The 16,917-nt window shown below is 50.2% G+C and overlaps 1 protein-coding gene and 1 long non-coding RNA gene across 2 annotated transcripts in view; both read right to left on the minus strand.

Annotated features, from left to right (window-relative positions):
* LOC144337990 (uncharacterized) overlaps nt 1-16,917 on the minus strand; it is a 129,283-nt gene that overhangs the window by 43,891 nt on the left and 68,475 nt on the right. The gene's annotated exons all lie outside the window — the stretch shown is intronic.
* Nucleotides 334-8,994, minus strand: ZNF689 (zinc finger protein 689). The gene is made up of 3 exons (XM_001111143.5): nt 8,442-8,994; nt 8,130-8,243; nt 334-3,205 (listed from the first exon to the last, which is right to left on the minus strand). Exons 1-3 carry the CDS (start codon nt 8,644-8,646, stop codon nt 2,022-2,024), a joined length of 1,503 nt encoding a protein of 500 aa, XP_001111143.1. The 5' UTR covers nt 8,647-8,994; the 3' UTR covers nt 334-2,021.

Here is a 16,917-nt window from a genome sequence, read left to right on the forward strand (position 1 = left end):
CTGACCTGGTGATCTGCCCGCCTCAGCCTCCCAAAGTGCTGGGATTACAGGTGTGAGCCGCTCCACCTGGCCCCAAGTTTTATGAATTACCATCCAGTCCCAAAGAAAGTTATACAATTCCTAGCTGAGGAAATCCTTGCGTTCCGGTGGCAAAGGATAGGGGAAAGAGCTGGCTCTACCAGGGGGCTGGGTAGACCTGGTAACAGGGCTCTGCTGGGCAGGGCAGGTCTCCTGGTCTGAAAGTCTGGCTCTCCCATCAGAACAGCAAAAATTGCTACTGAATCAAGGAACTAGATTGACATTTTGTAAAAAGTAATTCCAGGAGGAACAGAATTCATTCATCAGACATTTTAATGAGACCCAATCTGATATGACCCCTTCTTGGGGGCAGCTCACCATCCAAGGAGAAACAAATAGTTACAATGTTACAATGCAACTTGCTAAAGATTGAACAGAGGTAATTACATAAAGCTGTGTTCCCCAGCTGCTCCCCTGCTTGGGCCCAGATCAGGAGAGCTGTAGTAAGGCGCCACAGGGGTAAAGGATGACCCACTCCAGCTGTTGGAATATGAGTCACATCTGGAAATTCTAATTTGGTGCAGCTGCCCAAGGCAAAGTGGTAGGCCTTGTTCACATTTAACGCGGTAAAGCTTTATGAAGCACCTACCCGGCGGGTGCCATGGAGGTGGATCAGATTGAGACACATTGCTGCCACCTCTCTGGAGGGAGGCTGGCATGGACACAACTTGATGACTATAGACTTTCTCTCTGGGTTCAATTCCCTCTTTCTAGCCTCCTTGAATGGCCTCACCTCATTTTGTGAAAAAATGCTGACTGAGGCCTCATGGAAGTTCTGTGCCGATTATGTGCCTGTGATTCATCTGTGCCTGATGAGAATCCGGGTCGAGTATGGCCCAATTCTCCAGGCTTTTCCAGGCACTGGCCGCCTGAAGCCAATCCAGGTCTGCCAGGTAGAGCACAAGCCAGTCCCATTTGAATTTCCTAAACCACAGGTCCCTGCTTTTCCTTAAGACCAACCTTCTCCCAGAGCTGACTGCGCTTATGTCTCATACGCAGCTTGAACCAATTTTCCAAACACAAGATGAAGACTTAGCTTTTTTTTTTTTTTAAGTTTAGGGCATTTATATATCTGCATCCCAATAAACTGCTGGTACCGTGCAGCTCCCCCAAATTCAGTGCAACCAAAGCTGCTGAAACAAGTCCAGCCCTAGAAGGTGTAGTGGCACTGTGGGTGCTACCTTATTTTTACATGACCCTTCAAAAAGGACACTGAAAACCCAGAGCCTGTTTGCAGAGATCATGTGTGGAAATTGAAACCCTGTCTTTAAGGAATGACCAAATTCATACTACTTAACCTGAAAATTTGGGGGCAAATTTGTTGTGATTAAGTTATCTGAAGGGCTGCCAAGTAGAAGTATTAAACATGTCATAGGCAAGGTTTACAGATGAGAATGTGGTACTTAACTTTCTATAGATCCCACAATGAAATGACCTGCCTTGTGAGGTAGTGAGCTCCCTGTCAAGGGAGATTTTCAAGCAAGGGGTAGAGACCACTTGGCAGGAGTGTTGTAAAAAGTGGGCTAAACCAGACTTTTCCAACCTAGTATGGAGGAAGAGGCAGAGTAGGGGAAGGTCCTGCACCTATAAATGAGATTCTCCTGATTGCATGCAAGATGACAGGTAATCCCTGTGTGCACAGACTAGAAAAGCAGACAGCCCCTAAAATAGATGGGGAGAACTTTTAGCCCTGATATCCAGACAAACTATTTAAGGATAGGGTAGCTTGAAAAACTTTAACCAAATGATGTCACCTCTCCTAATGGGACTGTTCCAGACACGCACAGGGAGGCAGTCAGTGCAGTGCAAGATACTAAAGTTCAGCTCTGTGCAGCAGGAGACCTGGGTTTAGTTCTGACTCTGCCCTGTATGACCTGGGGCTCCTCCTTCCCTTTTCTGGGTCCTTCCATAAAATGAAATGAACGTAGGCAGTCCTTCCCCTTCTAATGGGCATTGCCCCTCTGACTGGAGCCCCCGAGAGCAGATCTAGGGCTACAGTTTGGGGCCTTGGGGCTACACTTGTGGACAGCCAGAGACCACCTCTGGCGGAAGCACCGGCCACACTCGAGGCAGGGGAAAGGCTTCTCCCCCGTGTGCAGCAGCTGGTGCTGGGCCAGGTGGCTCCACTGAGCAAAGCGCTTGGAGCAAAGGTCGCAGGCATAGGGCCGCTCGCCCGAGTGCACGCGCCGGTGGCTGGCCAGCAGTGAGGGGTAGGCAAAGCGCCGGCCACAGTCGTCGCAGGCGTGCAGTTTCTCCTCAGTGTGCGTGCTGCGATGGATGGCCAGTGAGCCGCTCCGCCGGAAGGCACGCCCACAGTCTGGGCAGGGGTAGGGCTTCTCTCCCGTGTGCAAGAGCTGGTGCTGGAGCAGTGTGCTGCGCTGGGAGAAGCGGGCCTCACAGTGCTCGCAGGCATAGGGACGCTCCCCAGAGTGCACACGCCGGTGACTGACTAGGCGAGAGGAGGAGGAGAAGCGCCGCTCGCAGTCCGGGCACGGGTAGGGCTTCTCGCCCGTGTGGATGCGCTGGTGGATAACGAGGGCGGTGCGCTGGCGGAAGCGGCGGTTGCACTCGAGGCAGGTATAGGGCTTCTCTCCCGTGTGTGTACGCTGGTGAATGGCTAGCAGGGAGGGGTAGGCGAAGCGACGTCCGCAGCTAGGGCACTGGTGGGGTTTTTCGCCTGTGTGTGTGGTCCGGTGATTGGCCAAGGACCGGCTCCTCCGGAAACAGCGACCACAGTCAGGGCAGTGGTAGGGCTTCTCGCCTGTATGGATGACCTGGTGCTGGGAGAGGTTCTTGCGCTGGGAGAAACGTTTGCCACACTGGTCACAAACATAGGGGCACTCGCCGGAGTGTGCCCGCCGGTGACTGACTAGCAGGGATGGATAGGAAAAGCGGCGCCCACAGTCTGGGCAAGGGTAAGGCTTTTTTAGATTCTGGGCGCACTTGTGGCTCTCCAGGGCCTGATGATCAGGGAAGGTACAGCCGCAGTCAGGGCAGATGGGGCCCCCAGAGGTCTGCCTGGGAATCAGTCGGGGTTTACTGGGCCTCCGGCCTCGCTTCCCCTTTCGGGGTGCCTCCTTAGGCGGGAATACTTCCTTTTCCCCATTCTTCTTTCTGGTTCTGCTTTCTATAGGAATACAGAAGAATTAATTTAACAAATACTGGGATCCTGCTGTTGTAAATTACATTATAGGTTACAAGACCAATAGACTCACCCCCTGGCCTCAATGCCTAGTGCCACAGACAGCTAAGTGTGACATACTATCATGCAAATATGGTGTGCATTACAGGAGCTTCTAACCCAGCTTGGAGACGTCTAGGAAGATTTCTTGGAGATTAAGCTAACTTTAGAAATTGAGGCCGAGCGTGGTGGATCACACTTGTAATCCAAGCACTTTGGGAGGCCGAGGTGGGCAGATGACAAGGTCAGGAGTCTGAGAGCAGCCTGACCAACCTGGTGAAACCCCATCTCTACTAAAAATACAAAAATTAGCCGGGCGTGGTGGCATGCACCGGTAATCCCAGCTACCCAGGAGTCTGAGGCAGGAGAATCGCTTGAACCCGGGGAGGTAGAGGTTGCAGTGAGCCGAGATCGTGCCACTGCACTCCAGCCTAGGTGAGACAGCGAGACTCCGACTCAAAAAAAAAGAAAAGGGAATGATTTTTAAGAGGTAAGCTTACATCATTCAAAAGTCAACATATCAACCAGACATGGTAGCTCATGCCTGTAATCCCAGCACTTTGGGAGCCCAAGGCCAAGAGGGTCACTTGAAGCCAGGAGTTCAAGATCAGCCTGGGCAACATCGTGAAACCCCATCTCTACAAAAAATACAAATATTAGCCTGGCATGGTGGCATGCATGCCTGCCTGTAGCCCCAGCTACTTGGAAGGCTGAGGTAGAGGATTACTTGAGCCCAGGAGTTCAAGGCTACTGTGAACCATGATGGCACCAGTGTACTACAGCCTGGGCAACAGAGCAAGACCCTATCTCAAAAAACAAAAAAGTCAAAATATTAATAAAAGAATACAGAGAAGTCTTGCTGCCACCTTTTTCCCATCTACCTTGTAGAAACCATATTAGTTTCTTCCCATTTTTTTGATGCAATACAAATGTCATCTTCCCCATCTTTCTTTCATAAGAGATTGCATACACATGCTTTACTGCATATGTTCTCTTCCCCCACCTTTCTTTTTATTTTTATTTATTTATTTTTTTTTTGAGACAGAGTCACGTTCTGTCACCCAGGCTGGAGTGCAATGGCATGATCTCAGCTCACTGAAACCTCCGCCTCCCAGGTTCAAGCGATTCTCCCTGCCTCAGCCTCCCAAGTAGCTGAGATTACAGGCACACACCACTATGCCCGGCTAATTTTTTGTATTTTTAGTAGAGACGGGGTTTCACCATGTTGGCCAGGTTGGTCTCAAATTCCTGACCTCAGGTTATCTGCCCACCTCCATCTTCCAAAGTGCTGGGATTACAGGCATGAGCCACCATGCCCAGCTCAACTTTCTTATATAAAATACAACATATACACACCTTATACACACTTTACTGTGCCTTCATTTTTTCACTTAATATATTCTAAAGATCATTTTATGTCAGCACATCTTTTTTCTATTTTACAGTTGCACAGAATTCCATTGTGGATGAGCCATAGTTTATTTGACTTAGCTAATTCTTTTTTTTTTTTTTTTTTTTTGAGACGGGGTCTCGCTCTGTCACCCAGGCTGGAGTGCAGTGGCCAGATCTCAGCTCACTGCAAGCTCCGCCTCCCGGGTTCACGCCATTCTCCTGCCTCAGCCTCCCGAGTAGCTGGGACTACAGGCGCCCGCCACCTCGCCCGGCTAGTTTTTTGTATTTTTTAGTAGAGACGGGGTTTCACCGGGTTAGCCAGGATGGTCTCAATCTCCTGACCTTGTGATCCACCCGTCTCGGCCTCCCAAAGTGCTGGGATTACAGGCTTGAGCCACCGCGCCCGGCCGACTTAGCTGATTCTTTAAAAAATGTGGCTGGGCGCAGTGGCTCATGCCTGTAATCCCTGCATTTTGGGAGGCCGAGGCAGGTGGATCACCTGAGGTCAGGAGTTCAAGACCAGCCTGGCCAACATGGTGAAACACCGTATCTACAAAAATACAAAAATTAGCTGGGCACGATAGCGGGTGCCTGTAATCCCAGCTACTCGGGAGGCTGAGGTGGAAGAATTGCTTGATCCCGGGAGGCAGAGGTTGCAGTGAGCTGAGATCCTGCCTTTGCACTCCAGCCTGCACGACAGAGCGAGACTCCATCTCAAAAAATAAAAAAGAATTAAAATTATGCAGGGTTAGAAATGTAAGTCCCGGCCAAGCGCGGCGGCTCACGCCTATAATCCCAGCACTTTGGGAGGCCAAGGTGGGTGGATTGCAAGGTCAGGAGTTCGAGACCAGCCTGGCCAACATGGTGAAACCCCATCTCTACTAAAAATACAAAAGTTATCCCGGCATGGTGGCAGGCGCCTGTAATCCCAGCTACTCGGGAGACCAAGGCAAGATAATTGCTTCAAACTGGAAGGCAAAGGTTGCAATCAGCGAAGATCACGCCACTGCACTCCAGCCTGGGTAGAATAACGAAACTCCGTCTCAAAAAAAAAAAAGAAAAGAAACGTAAGTCCCAAGGCTCAGTGTACAGTGTGCACAGGCCCTAAGATCTTCTTAGACACAAACTGTAATAAAGCAAGACAGGCCGGGCGCAGCGGCTTACACCTGCAATCTCAGCACTTTGGAAGGCCAAGGTAGGCGGATCACCTGAGGTCAGGAGTTTGAGACCAGCCTGACCAACATGGAGAAACCCCGTCTCTACTAAAAATTAGCCAGGCATGGTGGTGGGTACCTATAGTCCCAGCTACTCGGGAGGCTGAGACAGGAGAATTGCTTGAACCTGGGAGGCAGAGGTTGCAGTGAGCTGAGATCGTGCCACTGCACTCCTGCCTGGGCGACAGAGCAAGACTCCGTCTCACAAAAATGAAGAGTGTAAGGCAAGACATGGAAACCTGTAAGGTATGAGCTAGCAGTGACTGGGTCAAAAGGCCCTCTAAGCCAATGGTTCTCAAACTTCACTGTGATCAGAATCATTTGGAAGATTTACTGAAACAGTCTGCCAGGCCCTAGTGCCCGTTTTGGATCCAGCAGGTCTGGGGTAGGGTCCCAGAATTTGCATTTCTAACAAGTTCCCAAGGAATGCTGCTTCTAGTCTGAGACCACGCTTTGAAAACCATTGCTGATAGCATTGTTAAGGACCTTGGACTGTATTTTACCCAGTGGTTTTCTTTTCTTTTTCTTTTTTTTTTTGAGATACAGTCTTGCTTTGTCACCCCGGCTGGAGTGCAGTGGTGCGATCTCAGCTCACTGTAACCTCTGCCTACAGGTTCAAGTGATTCTCCTGCCTCAGCCTCCCAAGTAGCTGGGACTACAGGCGCCCGCCACCACGCCCAGCTAATTACCCAGTGGTTTTCTTTTCTTTTTTTTTTCCCGAGATGGAGTCTCGCTGTGTCACCCAGGCTGGAGTACAGTGGGGTGATCTCGGCTCACTGCAACTTCCACCTCCCGGGATCAAGCAATTCTCCCTGCCTCAGCCTCCTGAGTAGCTGGGATTACAGGCGCCCACCACCACGCCCGGCTAATTTTTGTATTTTTTAGTAGAGACGGGGTTTCACGATGTTGGCCAGGCTGGTCTTGAACTCCGGACCTCAAGTGATCCACCCGCCTTGGCCTCCCAAAGTGCTGGGATTACAGGCATGAGCCACCGCGCCCCGCCGGTTTTCAAACCTAGATGCACATCTGAATCAGATGAGGCTAATTTAAAAATTGCAAGTTCCAGCCAGGCGCGGTGGCTCAAGCCTGTAATCCCAGCACTTTGGGAGGCCGAGACAGGAGGATCACGAGGTCAGGAGATCGAGACTATCCTGGCTAACACGGTGAAACCCCGTCTCTACTAAAAAAAAAAAAAACTACAAAAAAACTAGCCGGGCGAGGTGGCGGGCGCCTGTAGTCCCAGCTACTCAGGAGGCTGAGGCAGAAGAATGGCATAAACCCGGGAGGCGGAGCTTGCAGTGAGCTGAGATCCAGCCACTGCACTCCAGCCTGGGCAACAGAGCAAGACTCCGTCTCAAAAAAAAAAAAAAAAAAAATTGCAAGTTCCTAAACATTCACACGAGTGAATGAATAGCTCTGGGATGGGGTCCTGGAACCTGCATTTTTACCAAGTTCCCCAAATGACTCAGATATAACCAATGGCCATTTGACAACCTTGGCAAAAATTAACTGAACATTTTTAAGCAAGGTAATACCATGGTCAGATCTGAATCTTAGACAGCTATCCCTCATCTTGGAGAATCTGGCTCTGAAATTCCAGCTGCATATTCTACTATGGGTGGATCTGGGACCCTTCTACCTGAATGGGGTTAAGCAGAGCCTTGTTGGATTCTGGGGAGACTGCAGTATCTCCTTCGCTGATAAGGGTCATCCTGCTGTAAGAGCAGAAAGAGGATCCTGCATCCCAGGCAGCTGTTCCCCATGAGCTCCCTTCAACCAAAACCCAGAAAACTCTGAGAAGTTTAGGATCTCTTTGGTCCAATTCAAAGGTGGCTAGAGGCAGAGATCTTGGAAAGGAGGCAGAGGGGAGCACCGTTAAAAGCTCACTGATTCTGGCTGGCTGCAATGGCTCACGCCAGTAACCCCAGCATTTTGGGAGGCCAAGACAGGAGGATCGCTTGAGGCCAGAAGTTCAAGACCAAACTGGGCAACATAGCAAGACAATGTCTCTACAAAAAAAAAAAAAGACGAAGAAGCCCACTGATTCCTTCACACAATGGAAAACTGCAGCTTGCAGACTGACATGGGAATCTCTGTGTGGTGGACAGGCCCCACACCACCAGACACAAGACGCCGAGGTTAGGAAGATGAATACACTAAACACGCGGCACCCACCCCTAGCCAAACCACAACTGTGGACGGAGCCGTTAGAGGTAGAACGTTATAGGAGGGCTGCAGGCTCTGCGTGGTTATTTAGCACTCACTTCTCTGGACTGTCAGCCCTCTCGGGTACTCCTGCGGATCTAGAGCAGCCGGTTCCCAGTCATCAGTGTTTCGTTCCAACCAGGAGATGAGGGCTGGTTTGGGACCTGCGCACCCTGGGGAAGGAGAACAAATCAGAAGGCCAGTTTCTAGATCACGCCGAGTAATGTCTCCCCGACGGCACCTCCCGCTAAGCCCCTGACCACCTACCCTGACAACCTGGTCGCCTGCCAGGACCGTGGCCTCCCTGCCTCCCCCCGCCCCGGCTCCTGCATCCCTTCGCGCCCCGCGGCAGCGGATGGGGCCGGCCTCACCGAGCGCGCCCAGGTGGCCGTAGGTCTCCCGCATCACGTCCCGGTACAGGGCCCTCTGCGCGGGCCGCAGGCAGCCCCACTCCTCCGGGGAGAAGTACACGGCCACGTCCACGAACTTCAGAGCCCTCGGCCTCCTGCCCCTTTTCCGACTGGGTCTGGCCTCTCCTGGTCCCTGCGCCCGGAGCGGAGCCGAAGGCGGCGCCATGGGACCCGAGGAGCCGGCGCCACGGCCTTCCCCGTCCAGGCCTCGGCCCTCGGGCGCTGGCGGCCCCTGGGATCGAGGAGCCCCCGCCGCACCAGGGCTGAGCGTGGCCAGGGAGGCCCGGAGGGAATTGGAATCGGCCGCCCGCAGGGCTAACGGAAACCTTTTGCTGTTATTCAGGAAACTCCTGCCCGAACTTGGGTGAAAGGCACCGGAAGATGCCTTCGGGGAAAATGGCGGCGCTGCTACCGCACCGCCTTTGCCTGGAACACAGGCAGCTTCCAGCTATCGATTTTATTGACCGGAGCGCCATGCCGGCTTCCTAACCTCTTTGCCCTCAAGTGTAATGGCGCTGCGATTGGGCTTCACACTCTCTTTTTTCCCCTCCCCATTACGCGCGTTCATTGGACAACAGCCGAAGATCGAGCGTTCTGACTGGGTGCTGGCAAAGGCGGTCCGTTTGAACGAAGCCAAGAGTTGCATAAGGGCAGGAAGCTGGACCACTGGGGTCAGGCGACTACAAGGAGCTGTGAAGCCACTTGCACCGACCTAGGGGCAGCAAGAGGCCCCGGGGCTGCTTTCCGCTGTTCGACTCTGGCAGGCTCAGCCAATCACTGAAGGAGGGAACGATTTGAGCGTTGGAACCACTCTGGCCAAGCTAGAGTTGAGATTATCCTGAGTTCCTTTTAGTGGCGTTCTCAGAGCATCGTTGACTTTGGAGAACGGATATCTTCTTTGTTTGCCCTTTAGGGCAGGGAATTATTGTTATCATTTCCTGGGGGCAGGCGCCATGCCCAGCATATTACATATTTCATCTTTATTCTTTTTTATTTTTATTTATTTATTTATTTTTGAGACAGAGTCGTGCTCTGTCGCCCAGGCTGGAATGCAGCGGCAAAATCTCGGCTCACTGTAACTTCCGCCTCCCACGTTCAAGCGATTCTTCTACCTCAGCCTCCCGAGTAACTGAGATTACAGGTGCGTTCCACCACGCCCGACTAATATTCGTATTTTTTAGTAGAGATGGGGTTTCACCATGTTAGCCAGGCTGGTCTCGAACTTCTGACCTCAAGTGATCCACCCACCTCGGCCCCACGAAGTGCTAGGATTATAGGCGTGAGCCACTGTGCCTAGCCTTATTTTTATTTTTTTGAGATAAGGTCTCACTCTGTCACCCAGGCTGGAGGGAATGCAGTAGTGCAATCTCAGCTCACTGCAGCCTCTGACTCCTGGGCTCTACAATCGTCCCGCCTCGGCCTTCAGAGTAACTGGGACTACTGCTGTGCAGTACCACGTCTGGCTAATTTTTTATATTATTTGTTGAGTCAGGGTTTCCCTGCGTTGCCCAGGCTGGTCTCGAACCCCTTGGCTAAGTGATCCTCCTGCCTCGTCCTCCCAAAGTGCTGGGATTACAGGTATGAGCCACAGCACCGGGGCCATTAGTTACTCCTTTTTTTTTTTTTTTCTTTTTCCCGAAGTCTCGCTCTGTCTCCCAGGCTGGGGTGCAGTGGTGCAATCTCAGCTCACTGAAAGCTCTGTCTCCCGGGTTTAGGCCATTCTCCTGCCTCAGCCTCCTGAGTAGCTGGGACTACAGGCGCCCAACACCATGCCCGGCTAATTTTTTGTATTTTTTAGTAGAGACAGGGTTTCACCATGTTAGCCAGGATGGTCTCGATCTCCTGACCTCGTGATCTGCCCACCTCCCTCTCCTAAAGTGCTGGGATTACAGGCATGAGCCACCGCACCCAACCCAAATTTTTTTTTTTTTTTTTTTTGAGACGGAGTCTCACTCTGTCGCCCAGGCTGGAGTGCAGTGGTCGGATCTCAGCTCACTGCAAGCTCCGCCTCCCGGGTTCACGCCATTCTCCTGCCTCAGCCTCCCGAGTAGCTGGGACTACAGGCGCCCGCCACCTCGCCCGGCTAGTTTTTTGTACTTTTTAGTAGAGACGGGGTTTCACCGTGTTAGCCAGGATGGTCTCGATCTCCCGACCTCGTGATCCGCCCGTCTCGGCCTCCCAAAGTGCTGGGATTACAGGCTTGAGCCACCGCGCCCGGCCTATTAATTCTTTACTAGCATTTTGTGCACCAATGGTTATCATCCTGGTTCTACTAATGAAGAAATGATCTCAGAGGGATTCCATGAGTTTCCAGGGCCATACTGCTAGTAAGAAGGAGGAACAAAGATTTAATCCTGGGGCAGACAGAGCCTTTATTCATACCACTGATAGGCACCCTTCCTTCACAGTATCCTAATTTGCTTGCTAAACCAGGAATCCACCTGAGCTCTTCTTCTCAAGTTCAATATTCTGCATAATCTCCCTATATTATTTTCACGTGACATTTGTTCGGTTACAAAGCATAGTGCTAGGCAACTGGGAGAGCCTACAGAAATAAGTCATAGGCCATGCTTTGAATGGAGCTTACAGTCTAGTAAGGCATATAAATTCACAATGAATCATAACTGAATGATACAAGCATGTATGTGAAAGGCACTAAACTGAAAATTGCTGATGGAACAAGCCAGCACCCACCCCATTAGCCCCCACTTCTTGTTTTTTTTTTTTTTTTTTTGAGACGGAGTCTTGCTCTGTCACCCAGGCTAGAGTGCAGTGGTGTGAACTCAGCTCACTGCAACCTCCGCCTCCCAGGTTCAAGCGATTCTCCTGCCTCAGCCTCCCGAGTAGCTGAGATTACAGGCACCCGCCACCGTGCCTGGCTAATTTTTGTATTTTTAGTAGAGATGGGGTTTCACCATCTTGGCCAGGCTGGTCTCGAACTCCTGACCTCATGATCCACCTGCCTCTGCCTCCTAAAGTGTTGGATTACAGGCATGAGCCACCACGCCTGGCCTAGCCCCCACTTCTGTGTATGTGTCATACTGCAGAGTTTCACCAGCTCAATGCCACCCCCAAGGGTCCTGCGGGCAGGAGAATATACCATTTGCCACATCTCTTAGCTAGCGACATGCACATCTATCTCTTTAACCCTTTAATCAATATTGTAAAGCACATACTATGGGCAAAACACTAACCTCAAAGCTTTCAAGGAATAAAGACAATGTGGCAGGAAAAGTCACAAAATTAGAAAACAGTGAGGCCGCCGGGCGCGGTGGCTCAAGCCTGTAATCCCAGCACTTTGGGAGGCCAAGACGGGCGGATCACGAGGTCGGGAGATCGAGACCATCCTGGTTAACACGGTGAAACCCCGTCTCTACTAAAAAATACAAAAAACTAGCCGGGCGAGGTGGCGGGCGCCTGTAGTTCCAGCTACTCGGGAGGCTGAGGCAGGAGAATGGCGTAAACCCGGGAGGCGGAGCTTGCAGTGAGCTGAGATCCGGCCACTGCACTCCAGCCTGGGTGACAGAGCGAGACTCCATCTCAAAAAAAAAAAAAAAAAAAAAAAAAGAAAACAGTGAGGCCAGGAGCAGTGGCTCACACCTGTAATCCCAGTTGTTTGGGGGGCCAAGGCAGGTAGATCACACGTGAGGCCAGGAGTTCAAGACCAGCCTGGCCAACATGGCAAAACCCTGTCTCTACTAAAAATACAAAAATTAGCCGGGCATGGTAGCACATGCCTATAGTCCCGGCTACTTGGGATGTTGAGGCATGAGAATTGTTTTTTGTTTTGTTTTGAGGTGGAGGTTTGCTCTTGTCCCCCAGGCTGGAGTGCAATGGCGTGATCTTGGTTCACCGAAACCTCCGCCTCCCGGGTTCAAACGATTCTCCTGCCTCAGCCTCCCAAATAGCTGGGATTACAGGCATGTGCCACCACACCGGCTAATTTTGTATTTTTAGTAGAGATGGGGTTTCTCCATGTTGGTCAGGCTGGTCTCAAACTCCCGGCCTCGGGTGATCTGCCTGCCTCGACCTCCCAAAGTGCTGGGATTACAGGCATGAGCCACCAAGCCCAGCTGAAGAGAACTGTTTGAACCTGGAAGGCTGAGATTGCAGTGATCCAAGATGGTGTTACTGCACTCCAGTCTGGGTGACAGAGTAAGACTAAGTCTCAAAAAAGAAAAAAGAAAAGAAAAGGAAGGAGAAGAAAGAAGAAGAAGGAGGAAGAGGAGGCAGCAGTGAGATATTCAGAGGAAGGAGATGTTTGAACAGAGGTGGTGGAAAAAAACTACAGTTACAGGCTAGGTGTGGTGGCTAACGACTATAATCCCAGCACTTTGGGAGGCCGAGGTGGGGGGATTGCTTGAGCCCAGGAGTTCAAGACGACTCTGGGCAACATGGCGAAACCCTGTCTCTACAAAAAAATACAAAAACTAGCTAGGCATGGTATTGGACACCTATAGTCCCAGCTACTTGGGAAGCTGAGGTGGGAGGATCGCTTGAGACCTGGGAGGTCAAGGCTACAGTAAGCCAAGATTGCACCACTGCACTCCAGCCTGGGCGAAAGAATGAGACTCTGTCTCAGAAAAAAAAAAAAAAGGCAGGGGCTTTAGCCTCCTAATTGTGGCTAGGTGTGTGGGCATGGTGGCCCATGCCTGTAGCCCCAGCCCTTTGGGAGGCTAAGGCGAGAGGATGGCTTGATTCCAGGAGTTCAAGGCTGCAGTGAACTATGATTATTACACCACTGTGCTCCAGCGTGGTCAAGAGAGTGAGCCTCTGTGCTTAAATAAATAAATAAACAAAAACAAACAAACAAAACTGGGCCACGTGAATCTGTTAAGAAAAGTCAGGCCGGTCAGGCATGGTGGCTCACACCGGTAATCCATCCCAGCACTTCAGGAGGCCAAGGCGGGTGGATCACCTGAGGTCAGGAGTTCAAGACCAGCTTGACCCACATGGTGAAACCCTGTCTCTACTAAATACAAAAAATTAGCTGGGAGTGGTGGTGCATGCCTGTAATCCCAGCTACTTGGAAGACTGAGGCAGGAGAATCGCTTGAACCGGGGAGGCTGAGGTTGCAGTGAGCCGAGATTGCACCATTGCACTCCAGCCTGGGCAACAAGAGTGAAACTCCGTCTCAAAAAAGAAAAGAAAAGAAAAGTCAGGCCAGACACGGTGGTTCGTGCCTATAATCCCAGCACTTTGGGAGGCCAAGGAGGGCGAATCATCTGAGGTCAGGAATTCAAGACCAGTCTGACTAACATGGTGAAACCCTGTCTCTACTAAATACAAAAAATTAGGCGGGCATGATGGCACGTGCCTGTAATCCCAGCTACTTGGGAGGCTGAGGCAGGAGAATTGTTTGAACCCGGGAGGCAGAGGTTGCAGTGAGCTGAGATCACACCATTGCAAACCAGCCTAGGGGATAAAGCGAGACTCCGTCTAAAAAAGGAAAAGCCAAGCTTTTATTTATTTTTTTCTTCTTTTTTTAAGCAGGAGAAGCAGATGCCACACTCTGAGCAGGACTGAGGCTTCTCACCTGTATGTGTGTGCCTATGAATGGCCAAGGGAGCCTCTTTGGTGCATGCGCCACACGCAGTCAAAGCACCAGTAGGGCTTCTCTCCTGTGTGGATAAGCTGGTGCTGGAGCAAGTTTCCCAGTCAGCAAGGGGAGTGCCACACTGTAGGCAGTGGTGGCAGTGTTCACCCAAGTGCATGTGCCTGGTGGTCGCCACAAGGAAGGGGAATGCAAACTGGCACCCACATCTGTGCACACATCCGCATATGCGCATGGACAGCGCCCTCCTCAGGTGGAAGAGGTGGTTGCAGTCAGAGACTGCAGAGCTTGTCCCCTGTGTGGGGACAGCTGGTGCTGGACCAGGTGAACTCTCTGGGAGAATTAGACACTGCATGACCCACAGATGTGGCTGTCGGTTCGGGACTGAATGAAGGAGGATGAATGCAGAAATGAAGACAAAGAAAAGGATCTGTTTTAAAGAAGGAGTCGGGGGCTCCCTCCTTCTAGGGAATAAGGGCCCTGAGCTTCTACAGCCCTTCATATTTATTAGGTAGAATCAACAGGGAGGAAGAGGTAATGGTTGGTCAGCTGCTTGATTTATCACAGGCTCACATAATTGCTTTCTTTATACAACAGGCTCCAGATGTTCCTATAGATAACTACAAGGAACACTTCACCTGGTGCGTGACTGTCCTCAGCATTTCTTCTGGTGGCAGACATAGCTGTCAGCTTGCCAACATGCTACATATATGAGAACAGTTTGCTGTTTGCTCATATAGACTCCAGTGGTATACTGAGTTGGTCACAACCCTCATTCTTTCAGCCTCCAACATCTCCCCCTTTCTGTTTTTGCATTAATTGAATAAAGGTAATTGCAGGCTGTGCAGCTCTCAATTGCCAGCTGGTGGTCCAGCTGATTTTACAGACTATGAACAAAAAACAGAAACATAACATTTTTCTGATAATTACAAAAAAGACATTGAGGTGCTGTTTGAAGTAGGTCCAAGGATTAAGGCTCTCTAAACCTTGCTGGAATTCTGCCCAAGATTTTAAAGAGGGCTGAAATTCTTGAGTTTGCTTATTCAAGTTAAGGATTCTACTTTGTAAATCATTTATATCAGAAGTAACATTGGATGTAAAAGCTCCCTGTAAATGGGCCTTTACAAGGTTCCACGGATATTTACTTTGATTGTATTCCAAATTGGTTACACAAATATGAGTATGGTTAAAATGACAATGCAATTGCTGCTGCCACTGCAAGCTTTGTACTTGTTCTCCTAGCCACAGAACAGAGTCTTTAACATTGCCACTTCTGTTTGTATCTCGGTGTTAATTTTATTTTGAAGCATCCATGCCTGGTCGGCTATATGCGTCCAATTTTCTACATATTGAGCTGTTTAAATGGAGCTGTGCAGCACTACTGAGGACACCACAACAGAGGTTATTAATGTAACTAAGGAGACTATAGCAAAAATTATCATGCCTAAGGCTCTCCGAGCATGATGAGTAAGCTGAGTAAGAAGGAGTTTTACAAAATATAAAGCGAGGGCCCAAGGCTTGGACAGATTTACAGGAATCCATAATCCGGGAATGAAACCTAGAATTATTAGGGTGGATATGCTGTGTGTTTGCATTGTGCTATGATTAAGGCAATGACAGAGTTGACAGGAATCACAAGTCAATTAGGCATCTTTACCTGGAGTTGGCCCTTTTTTGCTGCTAGAAAGACATAGGGATTAAAAACACAAATTGTAAATTGAGTGGTAACATTTTCTACAAAGGTAACATTAAAACTGCGTTGAGCACTATTACTATTATTGGATAGTGTCCCAACCCAAGTGCTGCCATGCATAAATGGGAGTGTTGCCTTCCATATTGTCTCCTGAATTGGACCTCTCTTCCCTTGATAATGCCATTGAGGCAAAGGTGGGCTAAAGCCCGTTCCGTGCCAAGCAAGTTGCAAGGCAGATTGGGATTGAATCTCAGTGTGTTGTAGCGAAGGGATGTTAAAGTTTCGCCACCAGTGCCAGTGAAGTTTATGCCATGAGGTCTGATTCTCATCTCTCCCATCTAAATGACCATGGAGACCCCAGTCAATAATGTTTCCCATTAACATGGACTATTGTCTAGCTAAGGGACCAAGCTGCTGGGTCCAAGGAGAGGGGTGAGAATTATCAAAGGGAGCCCATTCTGTATAATCAGTACAATTTGGGCAATGGGGCTGGGAGTGATTAGTAACTACACCAGTAATATTAATAGAGCTAAGGCCTAATAGGTATGTAATTTTTCCAAGGTAACTCAGCCATGCTTGGGATTGAATTGCAAAGCAACTGCAGTTGAGTGATGTATCCTGGGTGAGGCATAAAGGAGCAGATAACGGAGTGGTATAATTGCTACCATTGTTCTGAGAGTCTAATTGCTCTGTGTCAGGGGGAGTTAGAGGTCCTGGTGCCTGTGCTCCTCAATCATGATGTGTCTCAGGAGGAGTGTCACTCCAGAGTACCGGTCGCACTAGCAGTGGGTTAGGAACATATGCCCAATACATTTTTACCTCTGCACAGGGAAAACAAACCTCACAGAATATTACAGCTAGCATGGCCATAAACATGGAGTTTATGAAAAACCATAAACATGGGTTTTGCCTGACCTTGGCGCTCCAGCAGTTTTTCAGCTTCCTGTGTGGTTTTCTTGATCTGTCCCCATGTTATGGGGGTTGATGTCAGTGTGACTCCAGTCGGCCCTCGTTCCATCTTCGCATTCAGATTCCACTGGCTCATGGCTCATACTGGGGGAACCAGACGCATAGTTGGGATCCACGGATCCCTCCAGTCTCCCATTCCATGGTTGCACACACCTAGAGGGCACCCACACAGTTTTTGTCCATCTCCTGTAAAAACACAAGCATACCCTCGTCCCCACATC

Source organism: Macaca mulatta, chromosome 20 (genome assembly GCF_049350105.2).
Source record: "Macaca mulatta isolate MMU2019108-1 chromosome 20, T2T-MMU8v2.0, whole genome shotgun sequence".
In the NCBI taxonomy this organism is placed as follows: Eukaryota; Metazoa; Chordata; class Mammalia; order Primates; family Cercopithecidae; genus Macaca; species Macaca mulatta.

Coding starts and splice junctions, on each gene's coding strand:
- ZNF689 (XM_001111143.5), bottom strand. CDS start 8,646: ATGGCGCCGCCTTCGGCTCCGCTCCGGGCGCAGGGACCAGGAGAGGCC. Junction 8,244..8,441: donor CGGCCACCTGGGCGCGCTCG/GTGAGGCCGGCC, acceptor CTCCTTCCCCAG/GGTGCGCAGGTCCCAAACCA. Junction 3,206..8,129: donor AGGGCTGACAGTCCAGAGAA/GTGAGTGCTAAA, acceptor GTATTCCTATAG/AAAGCAGAACCAGAAAGAAG.